Source organism: Garra rufa, chromosome 2 (genome assembly GCF_049309525.1).
Source record: "Garra rufa chromosome 2, GarRuf1.0, whole genome shotgun sequence".
NCBI classification, from domain to species: Eukaryota; Metazoa; Chordata; class Actinopteri; order Cypriniformes; family Cyprinidae; genus Garra; species Garra rufa.
In genome coordinates, this window is record NC_133362.1 from 4,172,679 (window position 1) to 4,195,636 (window position 22,958).

Consider the following 22,958-nt stretch of genomic DNA (forward strand, 5'->3'; position numbering starts at 1 on the left):
TAATATGCATTGCTAAGAACTTCATAAAGGCGATTTTTTTTTCAGTATATTTCAGTATAATACTTTGTTGCACTCCAGATTTTCAAATAGCCTAGTTGTATCTCGACCGAATATTGTCCTATCCTAACAAGCCTTAACCATCTTAATTTTGAAAAATGCACACTTATGACTGGTTTTGTGCTCCAGGGTCACAAATAATAATGACATTGAAAGGTTAAGCAGAAATGCTGCTGTCTGCGCATGTTTGAGTCGCATGCAGCTGCGCTGACTGCAAGAATGGTCCTTGCTGACGTCACCGCTTAACGCTCATTGGCTAAGGACGTAATGACGTTCTGTTCCTGTTTAAAGACTATCATTCATATTTTTTATATGTAGGCTTTATATAAAAACGAACCAACTGCGCAAACACTACCTAAACTAAAAGAGTGACGTCTGTACAGTATGCAGTTAAAATCATATCAAAGTAATTCAGCTAAAAAAGTGAATGGAAAAAATAGACATTGCATTGAATTAGGCTACTTGTTCAGTTAGCAGTATATTTTCTTTGACGCAAATATCGCAAATCTGCTTGGAGACTGAGAGTTATCTAACCTGCAGTTTTTCACTCATTGACAAGCACAATGTCATTCAGGAATTCTGAGAGCGAGGTCCGGTGTGGGCGTGGCTTCCGCGGCTGGCCACGCCTCCTGTATAAAAGAGCGCACGCAGCGGTTCTTGTGGAGATCGAGCACCTGATGAAGAGCGATTCTGACGATCATCATCTGAACATCCATCGATATTTCCATTGAAGAGCAGCAGGATAAAGGCGTGTGCGGATCGGCTGATGAACTCTCAGGTGAGATCCTCCTCTCATTCACTCTGACTCATGCATTCGCTGCTTTCATCTGTTCATTTTGCATTATCTATCGTGATCGAATGTTTGAGAGTCGATGCTCTAGTATTTCTAATCGTTTAACACTAGCTGGTTGATCAGTCAGTGTGATGGGTTTGATCATTCTCAGCTCTGCGCGGTCAACTTGAGTCACTTCTTCATTCCTCTGAAGAATCAAAGGTCACGTTCCATCATGAATCGCTTTCGCTCACTCACATTTCCACAGAGCGTTTCCATCTGCAGAACGACACAACCTGTTCCATCATGCTTTCTGGACATTTTATTTGCACCATTGCAAACGTGCTCCTGACTCCAGATACACACTGATCAGCCTCTGTTTGTTCCTCCACTGTTGAATGAAGATCATTAGTGGAGAGCTTTGTTTAGTTTTTAAAGCACTCATATCTGACCTCTTAAAGGAGAAGTTCACTTCCAGAACAGACATGTACATATGGAGATAGTGTACTCACCCTGTTGTCATCCAAGATGTTTTTGTCTTTCTTTCTTCAGTCGTAAAGAAAGTGTTTTTTGGGGAAAACATTTCAGGAATGTTCTCCATATAGTGGACTTCTATGGTGCCCTGAGTTTGAACTTCCAAAATGCAGTTTAAATGCAGCTTCAAAGACTCTAAACGATCCCAGCCGAGGAAGAAGAGTCTTATCTAGAGAAACGATTGGTTATCTAAAAAAAAGGACAATTGATATAATTTTGAACCTCAAATGCTGGTCTTGTCTAGCTCTGTGATTCGCATGTGTACTCAAAACTCTCATCTCATTTTCTCTTCCAACTTCAAAATCGCCCTCCATCACTGTTTTACCTTTTTTGTAAAGGGTGTTTGATCTTCTTTGCACGTTCACTTTGTAAACACTGGGTCTGTTCTTCTGCAGCGATGGAGGACGATTCTGAAGTTGGAGGAGAAAATGAGATGAGAGTTTTTAGACATACCCTAACTGTCTTGAGTATGTGTGTGCATCGCAGAGCTAGACAAGATGAGCGTTTGAGGTTAAAAAAAGTGCATCGTTTTTATTTATTTATTTATTTTTTAGAAAATAACTGATCGTTTCGCTAGATAAGACTCTTCTTCCTCGGCTGGGATCGTTTAGAGTCGTTTGAAGCTGCATTTAAACTGTATTTTGGAAGTTCAAACTCAGGGCACCATAGAAGTCCACTATATGGAGAACACTCCTGAAATGTTTTCCTCAAAAAACTATGTCTTTACGACTGAAGAAAGAAAGACATGAACATCTTGTATGACGAGGGGTAAGTACATTACTTCTCCTTAAACATGTGTCCAATATATTGCTTATAAAGAACATGCATGTAAAAATACACTTGGTTATTCCTCACTCAGACATGCAGATCTCATTATTTTCTGTCATAGTCTTATTGGGATTTATTTGTAAGCAGCTTTACAGTAACAAACAGAAAAATAACAGTGTTAATGTTGTAAAACTGATCAGTTACAAAACTCAGTTTCAGCTCTACAGAAGACAATAGAGTCATGATTCAGATCAGCTCACATCAGTGTTGATTCAGTTTCAGTGTGAATGTGCAAACGTGATGACACACAGGTACGGAGTTCACCGCTGATGCTCTTCTGCCAACAGCTTAAAACCCCTAAACGCTTGTGTGTTAAAGACAAGAGCGCTGAACAGATGCTCTCTGGGTAATCTGGTTCATATCTGAGCATCCGTTCAGTGTCCTGTCACCTCGCCAGGCTCTCAGAGCGTCCGTCTGTCACTCCGTCTCCTCGTCTCCTCGTCTCGACGTCTGGCATCAGCTGTTTGGCCCGTCGTCTGGAAAATAATCCCGGCCTGTTTTTGAGGCTAATGATCTGATGCACGCCTCCGGTCAAGAGTTCCACGTTTATGAAAGAAGTCTCAAATGCAGTAAATTCTGAAATATTAGAATTTAGAACAGCAGTTTTCTATGTGAATATCTAATAAACTGTAATTGATTTCTGTGATGCACAGCTGAATTTTCAGCATCATTATTGGCCTTCAGTGTCACATGATTCTTCAGAAATCATTCTAATATACTGATTTGCTGCTTAAGAAACATCATCAATGTTAAAAACGACTATTTTTGTGGAAACTGTCATGTATTTTATTTTTCAGGATTCACAGATAAATAGTTATATTTAACCTCTCCATTCAATCCCACCGCTCACAATTGTGCCCGTAAAAAAGTTGTTCATTTTAAAAGCTCTAAACACTTTACTGACTGATGTTTCAGTGCACTTCCTGCAATTATGGAAAAACTAAAGGGTCTCGATTAAATCTGTGCAGTTTCACATGGTTAGTGCAAACTGTCACAAGACCAGAGCAGTTTATGAGATGATGATGGTTGCAGCAAAGCTCCAAAACATAAGGCTATAAAGTATGTTAACATAAAGATATGACAGATTTTCGCTACACATTATCTCTTAGGTGTCTAGTATTCATATATAAATTCACATATATTCAGTTGTGTTGAGTGTGGTCATAGGATGAGTGAACATGTGATAATAGTGAACTTATGCAGTATAAATCCAATGCAGCTGTTAGTAGAGATTGCACTCAAATGTTGCAATGATCAAAATCAAAAGTTCAAATGTTACAAATTAGTTACAATATTAATGTTGCACTGGTGGCTCTAATATAACAATTTGATAATATATTTTACAATAAAGTAACAATTTTGAAATATGTTAATGATTATATTTTTTATCTTGTATCTCAGTATTCCTATCAATGTTGTATAAGGGCTTTTTATGCATAATAGTAACCCTAGAATGTGATCAAAGAGTTTAAATTAGCTGGGCTAAGATATATAACTATTTTTATGACTGGAGAAATGTGTTAATTCAGTTCACACATTATCCCACCGCTCACAACTTGACCTTTTCCCAAAAAAAAAATCCCAAAATAATGATGTATTATTTCAAAGGGCAACTAATGACACATGATTTGGATATCTTCATGTTTGGGAAAAATGTGGGATTAAACAGGTTAAGTTCAAAAGAACAGCATTTATTTGAAATAGAAATCTTTTGTAACATGTCTTTACTCTCACGTTTGGCCAAATGAATGTGTCCTTGATGAACAAAAAGATGAATTTCTTAAACGCATCTTCTGAACAGCAGTGTTTGTCGGAGGTGTGTGAATCTGAGCTGAAGATGACGGGAAATAATCAGTCATTCAGCAGATACTGAAACACAAAGCTGAGATTCAAAGTCGAGTTTGTAGTTTTGGTTGCGTTTCTTCTCGGTCTGGATTATTTTAGCAGGAGGTTGGATTGTTAGATTCTCTCTCTCTCTCTCTCTCTCTCCTTCACTTCCTCTCCTTTGTGATCTTTGTGTTTTATTAGGCTGATGTTCTGTTATTCTTCTCTGAGCAGGATGTTTAGACGTTCTCCTGCTGAAATATCACTGGCAGCGCTGAGTGTTTATCGCTCTGGTCTGTCACTGCTCCTCAGCGGACCCCGAGAGAGAGAGAGATAGACACTTTCTTTCTTTGTCTGTCTGTCTCTCGTATCTCAAACCTTGTTTTCCGTCTTATTGAGGACGTCTGATTCTGATCGTTTTCATTTGTTATCTCTCACAATAATGACTCCCTGTGTTTGAACAAAAGACTCTGAACTGAACTGAAGCGTTTCTCACCCTCACTGCTCCGTCAGATCTGTTGCTCAGGTTCACAGGAAGTCATGAACACTTTGGATTTCTCAGGTGTTAGACATGGTTTGAGCAAACACTGGCCTCTGGATCTATTCACACGTGAGGCTTTATTTGTAATCAGGCAAAGTTTTGTGTTGATGAACATCATGGATTGTTTTCTTCAAGGCACACACCACTGGGTTTTTATGGTTCTTTGCAGTTGTTGTGTGTCAGACTGTAGGATATGACAGATGGAAATCAATAGGCCTACTTTAACTAATTTCATTCGGTGTCTTGTTGTAATAGTCAGGAGTCATTTCACTGCAAAAATGCTTTTCTTACTTTGATTTTTTGTCTTGTTTCCAGCCAAAATATCTAAAAAAGCTTAAATCAAGACGGATTTTCTAGATAAGTAAAATTTATTTTCTTGTTTTCAGAAAAAACAAGTCCAAATTAAGTGAGTTTTTGTTTGGAAACAAGCAAAATAATCTGCCAGTGGGGTAAGAAAAATAATTTTTATTAGATTATTTTTCTTACCCCACTGGCAGATTATTTTTCTTGTTTCAAGCAAAGATGCACATAATTTTGACTTGTTTTTACTCGTCTAGAAAATCCTTCTTGATTTAAGAATGTTTAGATATTTTGGCTGGAAACAAGACATAAAATCAAAGTAAGAAAAGCATTTTTTTTAGCGTTAAATGTGTACTAAACAGTGTTGGGGGTAACGCATTACAAGTAACATAAGTTACGTAATCAGTAATACGTTATTTTTTTTTTAAAGTAACTAGTAGAGTAATGCATTACTTTTTAATTTACAAGGAAATATTTGAGTTACTTTTTCAAATAAGTAACGCCATTGAAATCAGGAGTACTTTAGTTACTTTAGTAGAATAAATGTGAACATGCATTAATTCATCTCACTCACAAAAAAACATTCAGTATTCCTCAAAATAAATAAAAATAAAATGCAACTCAAAATATGATGCAAACCTGCAATTAAATATGTGACATGATACAAATCTCTTTTATGTATTTGATCCCGTTTTATTAACTTTGCTGCTGACCTTTAATGATCCAATGCAACCATACTAATAAGCAAAACATTTGTATTTTTTTTTATTGCTGAAAAGTGTTGAAATTTCTTCTTCTGCTATTTTTTTGCTTTTGGTGTGAAAAGGCTTTTATTTGCCAAAAATAGAACTTTTTATATTCAAAAACAAACAAGGAAACACTGCCCAGATTTGAAAAGTAACGCTAATGTAATGCATTACTTTCCATAAATGTAATTAGTTACTTTTTTAGGAAGTAACTCAATATTGTAATGCATTATTTTTAAAAGTAACTTTCCCCAACAGTGCTGATGAATAACAGTCACATGTTGTTGTTTAATTTCAGACAGGGTTACTGAAGTGGATCAGACGCATGATTGATCTTCTAGTGAGCTAGTTTGATGTGTTCTAGTTTGGTTTTGCGGTGGTCTAGTCGGACTGAGCTGTGATCATGAACTCATCATGAATATTTCATTTGTATAAATGCTGAAAATACCCAGCGCCAGGCCTGATCTTAGTGATTCCAGAACCTCAGCGCTTTACAAATCAGTCACGTATTTAAAGAAGGGAATCTACAGTCAATATAGAAACAACCTGAGATGCTTGTGAAATGTTTTACTGTTGTGATATATTTGGATGATAATAATAATAATATTCAGCTTTCAGTCGTTGCTCTTTTGCAATATTTATGAGCATTAGCAGGGCAAAGTAATTAAACGCATGAACGGAGAGACCAGAAAACACTTTTGATTCATAACAGCTGTCAGAAAACATCTGCTCAGAACACAGAGCAGGATTATTAAAACTGAAACTAAAATTAAAACCATAAAGAAACAACATATTTGTTACTTGAAATAAAATAAATGATTACTAAAATGTATTAAAATATATTAAAAATGACAAAATTCCTACAAATGTAACTAAAAAACAAACACACACTGAAATACATTGGTTACGTTTGTTACTTTTTATGCAAAGTAATGTGTTACATTACATTTGTGTTACTTTTTAAATCTGCACTGCAAAAAATGCTTTTCTAGCTTAGATTTTTTGTCTTGTTTCCAGCCAAAATATCTAAAAAAATTAAATCAAGAAGGATTTTTTAGATGAGTAAAAAAACAAGTCAAAATTAAGTGCATTTTTGCTTGAAACAAGCTAAATAGTCAAGAAAAATATTCTTGTTTGAAATAAGATTATTTTTCTTACCCCATTGGCAGATTATTTTGCTTGTTCTAAGCAAAAACTCACTTATTTTGAATTGTTTTTTTTTTCTGAAAACAAGAAAATAATTTTTGCTCGTCTATAAAATCCTTCTTGATTTTAAGAATTTGTAGATATTTTGGCTGGAAACAAGGCAAAAAATCGAATCTAGAAAAGCATTTTTTGCTGTGTGGGCAGTGTTTGCTAGTTGTTTTTAAAAGTAATATTTTTGGCAAATATAAAAGCCCTTGCATACCAAAATCCTCAGGCTGAAGGAAAAATAAATTCACATGCTGAAATACATTTATTTGACGGTCCGTTCAGATGCCTGTAAGATTTGGTTTTCTGAAGCTATCAACATGGACTCTGTGTGTTTGTGCGTTTGATTATTTTGCTCATCTAATGCTTGTAAATATGGTGGATGATCAGAAAAGTCACTCGCCAAAAACAGATAAATGAATGTTATTTTGGTTGGATTCCAAATCATCAAACAGAGCGAATGGAAAGTGCAATATTTCCGACATTCATTGTAAATGTATTGATGGTGAAAGCATGGTTGCTGCTGCGATCAGTGTGGTGTTGGACGCTGATCAGACGTGTTCTGCTGACCCTGATGACGCAGAAGTGTTGCTGGTGTTTGTGTTCGGTCAGAAGGTGACATGAATCGTCCCGTCAGCTTTGGGAATCCGTGTCACAGAATCAATGCTCCGCTTCGGGAGCGTGTGGAAAATCCAATGAGCGGGAATCTGGAGGGTTTGTGCTTGTCCTCGTGATGGCCGCATCTCTGGCCGTGTGTTTGTGTGGTTTGTGTCTGAGCGCTGGACTACAGTTTAGACTTTAAATAGCCGCTGTGAGAAAAAGCCTCAGGAACACGCTGACGCTTCAGAAAGCTCAGACCCATAACAGCACTTCAGAGCACTTCAGTGGCACCATCGTGTTTACAAAATTACACTAAACCAACTCCTGTTACCCAAAACAGTCCTGTTGCTCAAGCAGTAGAGTACGGCGTTCGCAACGGCAAGGTCACGGGTTCAGTTCCCGAGGAGTGCATGAAGTGATCAAGCGTAAACCATGAATGCATGCGTTGTGAGTCCTGTTGGAGAAAATATCTTGAGTTGCAAATACTTGAATGTAAATAATGATAGGAAACAGGAATATGAAAATAACAGTTATCAAAAAAGTGCATAATACATCAGTCTGATTGAGGGATTTAAACTCTTGAAATCTGGCAACCATAAACATTTTCATTACTTTAAATAAGCATTAACTGAAATTTTTAAATATTTTATTCCAAAGACAACTTTTTTTCTTTTAATTTGGTTGATGTACTATGTGATGTTTTAAAATAACTCAAATTAAGACTTAAAAAAGATTAAAAACTATATAGATAAAGTACACTACTGCTTGAAAAGTTTGGCATCGGTATAGTTTGTAACGTCTTTTAAAGAAGTTTTTTCTGCTCATCAAGGCTGTGTTCATTTGATCAGAAATATAGAAAAAACATGTAATATTGTGAAATATTATTACGATGCAAAACAATGTTTTTCTAAATTAATATACATTAAAATTTAATTTATATCTGTAATTAAAGTTGACTTTTCAGCGTCATTACTCCAGTCTTCAGTGTCACATGATTCTTCACAAATCATTCTAATATACTAGTTTTTTTCAGGATTCTTTGATCAATAAAAGGTTAAAAAGAACAGTGTTTATTTAAAATAGAAAGGTTTTCTAACAATATACACTACTGTTCAAAAGTTTGGGCTCAGTGAATTTTTATTCTTTCCTTTTTTGAAAGAAATTAGTACTTTTATTGAGAAAGGATTTGTTAAATTGATAAAAATTGATAGCATATATTTACATTGTTAAAAAAATATGTATACAGTTGCAATCAAAATTATTCAAGCCTCCAGAGATATATATAATGTAATATTTTTGAGTTCTAGGATTTTTTAATAACACAGCTATGTCATAGTTATTCAACCCCTGTTTAACAGCTGTTTTTTAGTCACTTATTTGTATGGTTGGGAACAAAATTGTCTTAAAACATTATTAAGCCTTTAGAAACTCTATTAGAAAACAGAATTAGCTTGAGCTGTTACACATGCATACAGTTAGCCCATGCATATGCTGAGGTTTTAGTGGCTTATTCTTTAGCTTAAATGTGTTGTACCAGAAAACCTTTGAAGGTGTTGAACAAAAAAGCACAATATCATAAAAGGTTTGATCAGAACAACTGAGGAAAAACCTGCAATGTACAACCAAAGACTTGTAAGATGACCCAACGAAAGGAGGAAAACCATTTCAGTGCAGTGTATAAGAAGAACACCAGACAGTTATGGCCTTCCTGTCGAGACATCTTGCCGAATACCACTCTTGACCAAGAAGAACAAAAAGGCTGACGTGAACATGTTCAAATTAATTTAGAGAGACATGAGGAGTTCTGCAAGAATGGTTTAATAAGTGATCTGACCAAACTGGAACTTTTTGGACCTATGGGTCAGTGGTGTGTCCGGTGCAGAAAAGGCAGAGTTTATAAACTAACTTTGGGGTGGACCAGTCCTGTTCGAGGGATGTTTTATTGTAGCAGTAAGTGGAAATCATGACCGTATGAAGGACATCATGGATTCTTTGAAGTATCAGGTCATTTTGGCAAGAATTGTGATGCCTTTGGTGCAAAGACTAAAGCTGATGATCAGTGGACTTTTCTGCAGGACAGTCATCCCAAACTATACATCCAAGTTTGCTTGGTTCAGGGATCAGTTATGGAATGTACTTGAGTGGCCTGTTCAGTCTCCAGGTTTAATTTTCATTGAAAACATTTGGTTGAATTTGAAGAAAGCAGTGGCAAAGTGAAAACCAAAGATTATCAGTGATCTCAAAGGTTTTTCAGGTGAGGAATGGGCCAAGATTGCAGTAGAGAGGTGACAGCAGCTTCAAAGCACTTCCAGGCAGCGTTTATTGGCGGTTTTAAAGAATAAAAGATTCTGCACCAAATTTGACTTTTAGGGGTTGAATAATTTTGAACATCAACATTTAGAGCCGATTTGATTTTTTTCTTTATTATTCATCAGCTTCCGTTTTCAGAATGACTCAAATGTGTATTTATACATTTCTCTAATAGTGGACTGATGCCTTTGTTGAGTTGCTTTTACAAAATTGTGTTCTCTGCAGCAAAATGTCTTGCAGGTCCAGGGGGTTGAATAATTTCGATTGCAACTGTATTTTGAATAAATTCTGTTCTTTTAAACTTATTATTAAAAAAAAAAAAACTAAAAATTATCACGGGTTCCAAAAAAAATATTAAGCAGCACAACTGTTTCCATCATTTATAATTCTAATAATAAATCAGTATATTAGAATGATTTCTGAAGGATCATGTGACACTGAAAACTGGAGTAACAGCTGATGAAAATTCAGCTCAGCATCACAGAAATAAATAATATTTTTAGGTATATTCAAATTAAAAAACATTATTTTATATTGTAATAACATTTTGCGATATTACAGTTTTTTTCTGTATTTTTAATCAAATAAATGCAGCCTTGATGAGCAGAAGAGACTTCTGATACAGATTTTTGAGCAGTAGTGTAACACAATAAAATTACTTGAAACTCTTGAAATTTTGCAAATGCAACCATGAATGAATGAATAAACATTTAAAAAGATGATTATGCTTAATTAATCGATAGATTACAATAAAAAATGATTCACCACGCAGCCCAAATCTAAACTGAACCAACACTTGATCAGAGTAGTGTGTTGAACTGAAACAGAGTTTCTCTCATTGATTCTACTGTTGACTTAATTGAACAATAAAGCAGATGTGAAGTCTCTAGTGTGTCTAAGTGTGTGAGTTTATTCAGGAAGGTGAGGTTGAGTGTGTTGACGATGATCTGACCTCTGAACACCTGCAGCGCTGGAGCCATCAGCGAGTCTTTGAACCCGAAGCAGTGGAAAGTTTGAGTGTGTGTCTGCAGTGTATGAGGCTCTGCACGCCCACCGCTCTCTCTCTCTCTCTCTCGCTCTCTCTCTCTCTCTCTCTCTCTCTCTCTCTCGCTCTCTCTCTCTCTCTCTCTCTCTCTCTCTCTCTCACCATGACTGTGATCAGATGGAGCCGCGGCGTTCGCTCTGACTCTTGTGTAATTGGTCATTAGTCAAATGAAAGGCTTTTGCATTTTCATTCAGTCGGGAGATTTTGGGATTATCCGATGACGGATAAAGACGCTGACGTCGTCTTGTTTTTAATGTGCTAGCGGTTATGCAATGTGTTTCAAATTTTGGCTTATGGATGAGGGAACCTCAATCATCTTAAGCATCCTTTAATTTCACCTGCCATCCGGCCTTTAGCAGGAACAACATTCACTAAACATTTCATCTTATATCTAAGAGTTCTCCTATATAGCAGTTAAAACCTATTCACAAAGCTGCCGAGATACACTTTTACTGAGGAATAGAGAGAAGTGTTAAACTGAGAGTACGGGCGGGGTTGAGCTCATTGCTATGAATGATGTCAGCATGCTCATTAACTATGCGCACTGTGATTGGCTGAGAGGGGAGGGGTCTCTGTCAGACATTTATTCATAGAAATATTGTAGAGTGCGATATTATGTTGCCATATTCAATCAAAGGTTTAAAAATAACAATGTTGCCACAATTAAATCAAGATTTTAAAATGGTTAAAATAACTAGATAAAAAAAGTTTGTCAAGACAAACTTTTCTGGACCAGAAAGTATTAAAAATGTTGAACGGTTAAAAAAAAAATGTAAGAAGTTTAAAAAGATTTCCAAGTTTTAAAAGTTTTAAGTTCGAGTCTTTTCAGTCTGAAATATTTTGAAGTTTAATGTAGTTTTAGTTTAATAGATAGATAGCATGACTAGCATGTTGCTAACAAGTTCTCAGCATGATTAGCAAGTTGCTAGCATGTTTCTAGCATGATTAGCAAGTTCCTAACATGTTTTTAGCATAATTAACAAGTTGATAACATGATTATAGCGTAATTACCAAGTTGTTAGCATGTTTCTAGAATGTTATTAGCATGATTAGCAAGTTGTTAGCATGATTAGTAAGTTGCTAGCATGTTTTTAACATGATTACCAGTCCCTCCAGAAAAACGCGGCGTTTTTTTGTGATTGTTGCGGGCAAAAATCCTTGATTATGCGGCACGTTTTCTTAAAAAATGCGATTGAATATGCGGGATATTTATGCAATTTTATGCGATGAAATTGCGGGAACTTGCAAAAACTGCGGGAACTTGCAAAAACTGCGGTTTGGTGAAAAAGAGAGAAAAAAGTGATTCCCCCAACACACTTATTGCCAGATGTAGCACCGTAAGGGGTGAATTTCGTTATTCTGGACTTAATTATAATTATAACATCGACTACTCCACCCTGGGAATCTCTCCCAGGGAAATAATGGTCAAAGACACCCAGGTCTGTTCCCACAAGAATAGAGCAGAGACGTGAATATAGAAAAAAAGATACAATATTTTATTATTACTGGGATAAAAGCTAAACACACAGACACAATTTAGGACACAAGGGGTTGATATGGCTCAAAAACAAAAAAATAAACAAATTAGACAAATCAAAAGTAACACATCAGATGGCAAGGAGAAATAACCAACCTACCCCAATTCCACTTCACTACGCACTTCAAACGTACACTAATGTACTCATTTCACCACAAACACACGTGTATTCAGATGACACGTGTAAAAATCAGAAGAACAAAATCACTCAGTGAACAAGGGTACCCATTAACATGGACCTAGAGTGGTCAGCACTCCTTAGCCCGTCCAACAAAATTAACAAAATCAACATCAAATTGACACAAATCAATAAACACACACACAAAAAAGAATACAATCAAATAGTCATAAGTCAAAATCAACTAAACACGAAAAACAAAAAAAACAAAAATCAAATGACCATAAATCAAATCAATAAACAAAAAAATATATATATATATATTGATCAACAAAAATAGAAAAGCAACAAAATAACAGATGCAATCACATTACACCTGGTCCATCAACAATATACACACAACAAAATTTACTCCATAAGATCACGCAAACTCACAACCCTTAGTACCGATTTCTCACGCTCACACACTCGTACATATACACACTTGCACACGCTTCCAACAATAAACTAACAGACCACACTCAAACCACTCACATCAACTTATAATTTCATCCACACAACAATCTAATGGCATACGAACCCCACAAACACAGTCCTCCAGTTGAAACAGTGCGGGGATGGCCCAGCAGCCACACGGATTAATATTCGGGTCTCACAATCTCTCGATGTCCAATACACTTGATGTGGACTGGTCAGGCTGGCGAAAATGAAGTGAGGCAAGACAGAACGTCGCGGCAACGCGCGACCACAATAGTACTCGAAAGAAGGAAGACAAAGACCCAAACGGAAATGGGATTATGAAATCATGCAAGCCCGCATATTTTGCGCGCGGAAATCTGCAATTTATGCGGCGAAAGTGCGGCGTATTTGAAAAAATGCGTCCCCCGCATAAATATGCGGACTTTGGCTGATTATGCATGGAATCATGCGATCGCATAATCGCGTTTTTCTGGAGGGACTGGATTACCAAGTTGTTAGCATGATTATAGAATGATTAGCATGTTACTAGCATGTTATTAACAAGATTAGCAAGTTGTTAGCACGTTTCTAACATGATTAACAAGTTGATAACATGATTAGCAAGTTGCTAACATGTTTCTATAATAATTAGCATGTTACTAGTATGTTAGTAGCATGATTAGCAAGTTGCTAGCATGATTTTACATCATTACCAAGTTGGTAGCATGCTTAACAACTTGTTAGCAAGAATAGCAAAATGCTAGCATGTTATTAGCATGATTAACAACTTGTTAACAAGATAAGCAAGTTGCTAGCATGTTTATAACATGATTAACAAGTTGCTAGCATGATTTTAACATTAGCATGTTGTTAACATGTTTGTAGCATGCTTAACATGTTGTTAACATGTTTGTAGCATGATTAGCTAGTTATTAGCATGTTGTTAGCATGTTTCTAACATGTTTGTAGCATGATTAGCTAGTTATTAACATGACTAGCATGTTGTTAGCATTTTTCTAACATGTTTGTAACATGATTAGCTAGTTATCAGCATGATTAGCATGTTAGCATGTTTCTAGCATGTTTGTAGCATGATTAGCTAGTTATCATGATTAGCATGTTGTTAGCATGTTTCTAGCATGTTTGTAGCATGATTAGCTAGTTATCATCATGATTAGCATGTTGTTATCATGTTTCTAGCATGTTTGTAGCATGATTAGCTAGTTATCAGCATGATTAGCATGTTGTTAGCATGTTTGTAGCATGATTAGCTAGTTATCATCATGATTAGCATGTTGTTAGCATGTTTCTAGCATGTTTGTAGCATGATTAGCTAGTTATCAGCATGATTAGCATGTTGTTAGCATGTTTATAGCATGTTTGTAGCATGATTAGCTAGTTATCAGCATGATTAGCATGTTGTTAGCATGTTTCTAGCATGTTTGTAGCATGATTAGCTAGTTATCATCATGATTAGCATGTTGTTAGCATGTTTCTAGCATGTTTGTAGCATGATTAGCTAGTTATCAGCATGATTAGCATGTTGTTAGCATGTTTGTAGCATGATTAGCTAGTTATCAGCATGATTAGCATGTTGTTAGCATGTTTCTAGCATGTTTGTATCATGATTAGCTAGTTATCAGCATGATTAGCATGTTGTTAGCATGTTTCTAGCATGTTTGTAGCATGATTAGCTAGTTATTAGCATGATTAGCATGTTGTTAGCATGTTTCTAGCATGTTTAGCCAGTTATTAGCATGTTGTTAGCATGTTTGTAGCATGATTAGCTAGTTATTAGCATGTTGTTAGCATGTTGTTAGCATGTTTCTAGCATGTTTAGCTAGTTGACAGGGTTATTATCTTTAAGTTATGAGCTGCTTGTAGCCTTGAGATATTTAGTGAATGCGGTCAGAGCTCTGATCAGAGTTGAGTCCAGTGAGTCAGACAGATGTTGAGGAGTGAGAGAGTGTAGTCAGTAGAGCGGGGGGGGGGGGGTGTCTGTATTCCAGCAGGCAGTGGATGGATGGATGGATGGAGAGAGAGAGAGTGAGAGAGTGAGAGAGTGAGAGAGAGAGAGAGAGAGAGAGAGAGAGAGTGAGAGAGTGAGAGAGTGAGTATGTGTTGGTGTTGAGGAGTGTGGAGCTGCAGAAGAGCTGCTGGTTTGGGGGTTTCCAGTGCGGTGAAGACTGAAGCTGCTCTGGAGGATGCTTCACCAAGAGCTTCCTGTGTGCTGCTGTTGTTGTGCTCAGAAAGCAGTAAGTGTGCAAACTCCTGTGCGGTGACAAACACTGATGCGCTCCAGGCCAGAGAACGCTTTGAGTCAGTTTATGGTTCTGCATGCAGTGCAGCCACACAATGATCTCTGAGTTCTTCTCAAACACACTGCCATCTGATGACTGGCTTCTAGAGGAGCCTCTGCTGCTGCTGTGATCTGACAGTAACCGTGTGTGTTGTGTGTTCTGTGTAGCGTGTGCCGTGATGACTGACGTGATGATCAGCGCCGCACCGATGGACGACATCAGGCTCAGCCCCAGCAAAGACCGCCTGACCTTCCAGGTAACGTCTGCTCACCGTCACTGACCTCACCAGTGTCTGAAACTACAGCAGGTGCTCCAGAAATGATCAAATATTTAAATGGCTGCAAATTCTATCCTCTTTTATTAATTAGAAAAGTCCATTTTTATTTGATCCCAAATTCAGCTTTTTCTGTATTTAATTTAATAATCACGAAGGATATCTAAGGGTCAAAAATGTTAAGATGTCCACATCAAAAGAAATGTACAAAAGTGATTTTATGTCCATAGAAAGCACATTAAATGTAAGTAAAGTGTCTACTTGTAAGGTTTCAAATGTTTTTGGAGAATAAAATGTCAAAATTAGTTTGAAATAATGTTAGATTGTCATTCAGTGGAACACTATATTTATGTAAACATTCAAACAACATGCTTATTCTGACTTGTGCGTATTAAAATATATAAAAGAATAAGGGAGCAAAATACATTTTATTGTGTTTTAAATGAGTAAAAAATTCTTACTGACAAATGAGTAAAACCTAGGATAGTGGCAAATATTAAAAACCTAGTAATTAGTATTTGGGGTGAAAGTAATTCGTCTTTTAATATGTCATAAACTGATTTTTGTTGTAAATATGCCAGACAAGATTGACACTGAATGACATTTTAGTGGTGTCTTCTGTAAATTAGGGAAAAATGGATGATATTTATTTTTTGGTCAGAAAAACAAAAACAAAAATGCAATTAAGTTAAACTGAAAACTTAAAAAAAAATTCAAAGTAAATTTAAAGCAGTATTACACTTATTGTTTTAATGCTTAAACCCTTTTTTTGTCTTTGACCCCTAATTAGTTGAATACATAGAACAAGTTAATAGTTTCCTAAAGTATTTATTTTAAAAACAATATTAGAGCCCCATGAAATATGTGTTCAGAAATTCTGTTGTCTATTTTATTTTTTCTGAGTTCTGTTTTATGATTGATTACAAATAAATTAACAAAATGGCATTTCTGTAACTCGTATAGTAGAGTATGGCGCTTACAACATCAAAGTCATGGGTTCTGTTCCTAGGGAATGCATGAGATAATTGAAGGAGAAGTTCACTTCTAGAACAAAAGATAATATGCTTACCCCCTTGTCATCAAAGATGTTCATGTCTTTCTTTCATTCAGTCGCAAAGAAATTGTTTTTTGAGGAAAACATTTCAGGAGTGTTCTCCATATAGTGGACTTCTATGGTGCCCTGAGTTTGAACTTCCAAAATGCGGTTTAAATGCAGCTTCAAAGGACTCTAAACAATCCCAGCCGAGGAAGAAGGTCTTATCTAGCAAAACGATCGGTTATTTTATATAAAAATACAGTTTATATACTTTTTAACCACAAATGCTCATCTTGTCTATAGCACAGAGTATGCATGTGCATCACAGAGATGAGCATTTGTGGTTAAAAAGTGTATAAATATTAATTTATTTCAGAAAATGACAGATTGTTTCACTAGATAAGACTCTTCTTCCTCGGCTGGGATCGTTTAGAGTCCTTTGAAGCTGCATTTAAACTGCATTTTGGAAGTTCAAACTCAGGGCACCATAGAAGTCCACTATATGGAGAACACTCCTGAAATGTTTTCCTCTAAAAAAATGTATTTCTCTGCGACTGAAGAAAGAAAGACATGAACATCTTGGATGACAAGGGGGTGAATAAATTTGAAATTAGTATTTTAGAAGTGGAGTAATCCTTGAAGTGTAAACCATCAGTGTAATGTAAGACACTTTGGATGAAAGCATCTGCCAAATGCATGAATGTAAAGGTATCAGAAATACTGGTAATCAAAAAATGCATAAAGCTTTTACAAATTTATTAACTTTTTGAAATGTAATGAGATGGAAATGTAACATTTATTTCAAGTGCTGCACCTACATACACTGATCCATAACACCATTTGTTTAAGTGTACAGCCCTGCTTTTGATGTATTCATCCAACAATTGCTGAATGTATTCTGGATTCCATCTGTGTTTTTCACATTGCAAAAGTTATAGAGCCCTCATGTCATTTGAAGAATGAAACCGCATCAGTTCATCACAGCCTCTTTTCTACCAGATATTTAGTTTTTTCCTCACAGTTGATGTTTTTGGGTTGTTTTCATGCTCCAAGTGCAAATCAGCTGTGACTCTTTAATGCTTCACCTGAGCTGTTAGACAAGAAAGCGTCTTCCATTAGCATTGGTGAGGATTTGAACCCTGTCCTGAACTCATCTGAGCTCCTCTAGAGTTTGATCTGAGACCGTCTGGAATCGTCTCAGGAGATGCTGTGGAAATATTTGGCCTCTTTTAGAACAGAGCGCTGATGTTCTTGTTCCTCTGGTGTTTTTAATGGCTGCTGGTTATTTCAGTCTTGGATCTTCAGTCTCATGCTCTGCTGTTGTTTATGGATCGAGGGTCAGACGAGGGTCTCATGGTTCAGTTCCTGTTATAGAACATCTCTCGCTCTGTTTGTCCTTCTTTTCATCTGTTTTCTTTCTCATCATTCACACACACACACACACACACACACACACACACACACACTAATGTTCTTTCCACTGGCGTGGTGCCCAGATTGTGTTATTGGTTTCCCTGCCGCCCATGTATGTCATTGAATGATGCCGAGCTAAAAATAAACCACACTTCATCCAGAATTCAGCTGAAACGAGACTTCAGGACGTCAGGAGAAGAACAAGAGTGTGTGTGTCAGTGTGTGCGATAGTATGTGTGTTAGTGTAGGCAGGAGTGTATGTGAGTGAGTGTTTCTGTGAGTGTGAGTGCTTAATTGTGTGTGTGTGTGTGTGTGTGTGTGTGTGTGTGTGTGTGTGTGTGTGTGTGTGTGTGTGTGCGCGCAAGTGTTTGTGTTTGCATGTGCACAAGTGTGAGTGTATATGTTAGCATGTAAGTGTGTGTATTTGTGTGAGTGTGTTTTAGTTTGGGGTGTGCAATATATATCATCTGTTATAATATCATAACTGTCTTTTAATTGATGTGCGATTTGACATTGAGTGTATTGCAAAAAAAAAAAAAAAAAAAACTATTATGCCCTCCAAAAGCAAAGCGCAGTAACTACACATTTGGTCAAAATTGAGTTAAGGCTTCAAATGTACTTTGTAACAACTGTTTTGTCTTGTGGCAAAGTCTCCTGGTTCAATCTTGTCCCGTTTCAGAGAAACGAGAGCGTCATGTTTGACTAGCTGGTGTAAAAACTTTTAAAGGCATTTTTCTCAGTTTCAGTGTTGGCGTAGTTACTGCACTTTGCCTTTGGATGGCAGTATAGAGTGCACGCATAACGTTACATTATGTGATGAAGTCTAGTAAGTATGCATTTAGAGTGTGTTCTTTCACTGCATGATTCAAGCTATTAAAATGCATTTAGAATTATCAAATATTTCAAGATATGGGGGCAGAAAAAGTATATATTTATATCTTTTCATATAGTTAATACTTACACACTATTGTGCTGTTTAAATACTGTGCAGTTGCTTTGACTCAATCTGTATTGTTAAAAGCGCTATATAAATAAAGGTGACTTGACCTAATTTTATGTGTGACTGTGTGAGTGCATGTTCACGTTTATGTGTTAGTGTGCAAGAGTTTGAGTGTGTAAAAGATAGAGGATGTGTGCATATGTGTGTGTGTAAAATCTGACTGAATGTTCTCTTTTCTCTGCTCAGATCTTTCCAGATCCCTCAGACTTCGAGCGCTGCTGTAAGCTGAAGGACCGTCTGCCGTCTATCGTGGTGGAGCCGACGGAGGATGAGGTGGAGAGCGGAGAGCTGCGCTGGCCCCCTGAGGAGTTCCTGGTGAGCGAGGAGGAGGAGGACGAGGAAGAGTGCGACGGAAACGTGCCGAACGGACAGATGCAGAACTCTCAGTGTTAGAGAGACTCTGACTACTGACTCTCACACACTGATCCACACACACAATACACCGACACATACACAACAACCCATACACTGACATCCGCTTACTCAGACCATGAGCCGGACTTCATTCCCACCTGTGTGTGTGTGTGTGTGTGTGTGTGTGTGTGTGTGTGTGTGTGTGTGTGTGTGTGTGTGTGTGAGGATGATTGCACATGCTTTGTGTGTCAGAAGATTATTCATGATGATGATGATGATGATGATGATGAGGATGAGGGTGTGAGTCTGTCCTGCACTCGTTCCTGTTATTTCCACGCATAACACCGATCTTCCTGACCATATGCCTATAGTGTTTGTATGTGGATCTAACTGTAAATATTCTGTAGATGAACGACAGGTCTTTAGTGTGTCAGTCTGCATCAGTCTTCAAATCTGTAGGAGAACTGCAGCTGTCTTCCTGAATTTGTTGTTAGTCCACAGCAGAACTGACCGTGTCTCGTGTTCTTATTGATCTTGTGTTCGTGTCCGTATGCAGTATATATATTAATGTAGATGTCAGTGTTTGTGTTTTGCGGGTCTGTCACAGAATCACTTCCTGTCTGTGCAGAGCGTCTGTTCATCTGTAAAGACTCAGGGAGTTTGCTCTTATTTTGTATGTACGCCACTTCCTCTCTGACTGACAGAGGCTGTAAATAAACCATTTGAAAGTGCTTTACAAAACAGCGTTTCCCAAGACTCTCTTCTCTGTGTTTAATTGTGGAAGAAAAACAGATGAAAACTGAAAGAAATAAGCATGCAGTGTTTCCTGTGTTCCTATTAAACATGTTTTGCAGGCCATATGTAACCCAGAAATGAGTTAAACCTGACAAAAAAACTTTCTAAAAATGGTAAAACATTAAGTAAATAAAGCATTTTTAAATCTGTTAGGGATCATTTGTAGTATTTCTATCTAGCTGTATATAAGAAGAGTAAATGTCTATGCATTGTTCCCATTTAGAGAGCAAAGTAATTGTGAGTGTGCACAGAAATGTTGTGCATATACTATATTTCTGAAGGTGTTTGTTTACATCTGTGAGCGTCAAACAGCTTGTGTGTTTTTATCCTGGTTTGTTTCTCTCTCGATGCGACTCGCCACTCAACACAAAGACTTTAAACATATTGTGACTTCCTGCAGAGAGAGTGTGTGTGTGTGTGTACTGAATGTGCATGTATACTGTATTTAGTTTTGCTAACCGCATGTTGCCTTCCTGTCTCCATGGGCTCACCTCGAAACTAGCACGCTTCCTCTCCACAGAACAGAAATGCTGCTTTGAGCCTCGCACTTACTTTTAATGCTTATTTATCTATTATCATCAATTTATCAACCAGTGTTATTTTGTTATAGAATCTGTAAATCTGCTAATGAACACTGCTGAATGTTTGTCCATTAGCTGCTTTCAGATAAGCCTTCACTGACAGTCTCTTAGTTTCACTTCTGAGAGCTGAAGAACACAAACGAAGGCTCTTCCTGTAATGGCTCTCATTTATCTCTCTGTTCTTCCTGGATCGATCTCTGCTGCTGTAGATCGTGTGCTCATCTAGCGTTCACATTGTGCACAATAGTGTTGGTCCCGTGACAAATCTCCTGTGATTAGTAAGAGGATTTGGATGAAAGTGGCTGATTTTGTATATTTGACCACTGACAAAAAAAATGATCAGTCTATAATTTTAATGGTAGGTTTATTTGAACACTGAGAGACAGAATAACAACAAAAACCTAAAAAATGCATTTAAAAAAAGTTATAAATTGATTTGCATTTTAATGAGTGAAATCAGTATTTGATCTCCTATCAATCAGCAAGATTTCTGACTCCCAGGTGTCTTTTATACAGGGCACGAGCTGACTCTCTTAAAGGGAGTGCTCGTAATCTCAGTTTGTTACCTGTATAAAACACACCTGTCCACAGAAGCAATCAAGCTATCAGATTCCAAACTCTCCACCATGGCCAAGACCAAAGAGCTGTCCAAGGATGTCAGGGACAAGATTGTAGACCTACAGAAGGCTGGAATGGGCTACAAGACCATCGTCAAGCAGATTGGTGAGAAGGAGACAACAGTTGGTGATTATTCGCAAATGGAAGAAACACAAAATAACTCAGTCTCCCTCGCTCTGGGGCTCCATGTGAGATCTCACCTCGTGGAGTTTCAATGATCATGAGAACGCTGAGGAATCAGTCCAGAACTACACGAGAGGATCTCGTCAATGATCTCAAGGCAGCTGGGACCATAGTCACCAAGAAAACAATTGGTAACACACTACACCGGGAAGAACTCAGAAGTGAAGTACAACCGTCTGAAGTTTGCCAATCAACATCTGAATGATTCAGAGGAGAACTGGGGGAAAGTGTTGTGGTCAGATCAGACCAAAATCCAGCTCTTTGGCATCAGCTCAACTCGCCGTGTTTGGAGGAGGAGGAATCCTGACAATGACCCCAAGAACACCATCCCCACCGTCAAACATGGAGCTGGAAACATTATGCTTTGGGGCTGTTTTTCTGCTAAGGGGACAGGACAACTGCACCGTATAAAAGGGACGATGGACGGGGTCATGTAGCGTCAAATCTTAGGTGAGAACCATTGAAAATGTGTGGTGGATGGGTATTCCAGCATGACAATGACCCAAAACACACGGCCAAGGCAACAAAGGAGTGTCTCAAGAAGAAGCACATTGCGGTCCTGGGGTGGTCTAGCCAGTCTCCAGACATTAATCCCATTGAAAATCTGTGGAAGGAGCTGAAGGTTTGAGTTGCCAAACCTCTCAAAACCTTAATGACTGAAAATCCCTCCTGAGATGTGTGCAAACCAGGTGGCCAACTACAAGAAACGTCTGACCTCTGTGATTGACAACAAGGGTTTTGCCACCAAGTACTAAGTCATGTTTTGTGGAGGGGACAAATACTTTTTTTATTCATTAAAATGCAAATCAATTCATAACTTTTTTTTGTTTTTTGAAATGCATTTTTCTGGATTTTTTGTTGTTATTCTGTCTCTCACTGTTCATTAAAATGATAGACTGATCATTTCTTTGTCAGTGCATGGGCAAATGTACAAAATCAGCAGGGGATCAAATATTTTTTCCCTCACTGAATATGATGCCAGTGAATGTTTCTGTAATCAGGCCTTCGGTCACATTTGTTCTGATTCGGCCACTGAATGGTTTTTATATTGAAACAAATCTTGAAAGATTATCTGTTAAAAGTGACCTTAGTGTTCAGTATACAGTAGTCAACACTGGATCAAAACCTTTCATTAAATTTGTCCTAAAACCAAGAAGAATACCTGTTCTTATCTTAGGACAACTTTTGATGAACTTTTTTGGTCCACTTGTTGACTACTGTATACTGTCCCTGTTAAAAAAACAGCATATGCTGGTTAGGTAGGTTTTGGTGCCAGTATTCTGGTTTAAGCTGGTTTATGCTGGTCCTTTGCTGGTTTTTGTTGGTTTATTCTGGTCCTTGACCAGCAACACGACCAGCTAAAACCAGCATCAAAATCTACCAAACCAGCAAATGCTGTTTTTTTTCAACAGGGGTGTTCAGAGCCAAACAAGGTATCTCAAAGTAAAATGTTTGTGTGAGACGTTCTCTGGCAGATTTGACATTGGGTTTGAGTCGATGACTAAGTTTAGAAGTGACGTCAGTGTGAGCGCTGCTTCATAC

General features: G+C 37.4%; 1 protein-coding gene across 1 annotated transcript; it reads left to right on the top strand.

Annotated features, from left to right (window-relative positions):
- The first annotated feature begins 696 nt into the window (after positions 1-696).
- Positions 697-19,980, top strand: lbh (LBH regulator of WNT signaling pathway). Its single transcript, XM_073834790.1, has 3 exons — positions 697-835; positions 15,330-15,418; positions 19,072-19,980. The coding sequence occupies exons 2-3, from the start codon at positions 15,341-15,343 to the stop codon at positions 19,276-19,278; spliced, it is 285 nt and encodes a 94-aa protein (XP_073690891.1). The 5' UTR covers positions 697-835; positions 15,330-15,340; the 3' UTR covers positions 19,279-19,980.
- The last annotated feature ends 2,978 nt before the right edge of the window (positions 19,981-22,958 follow it).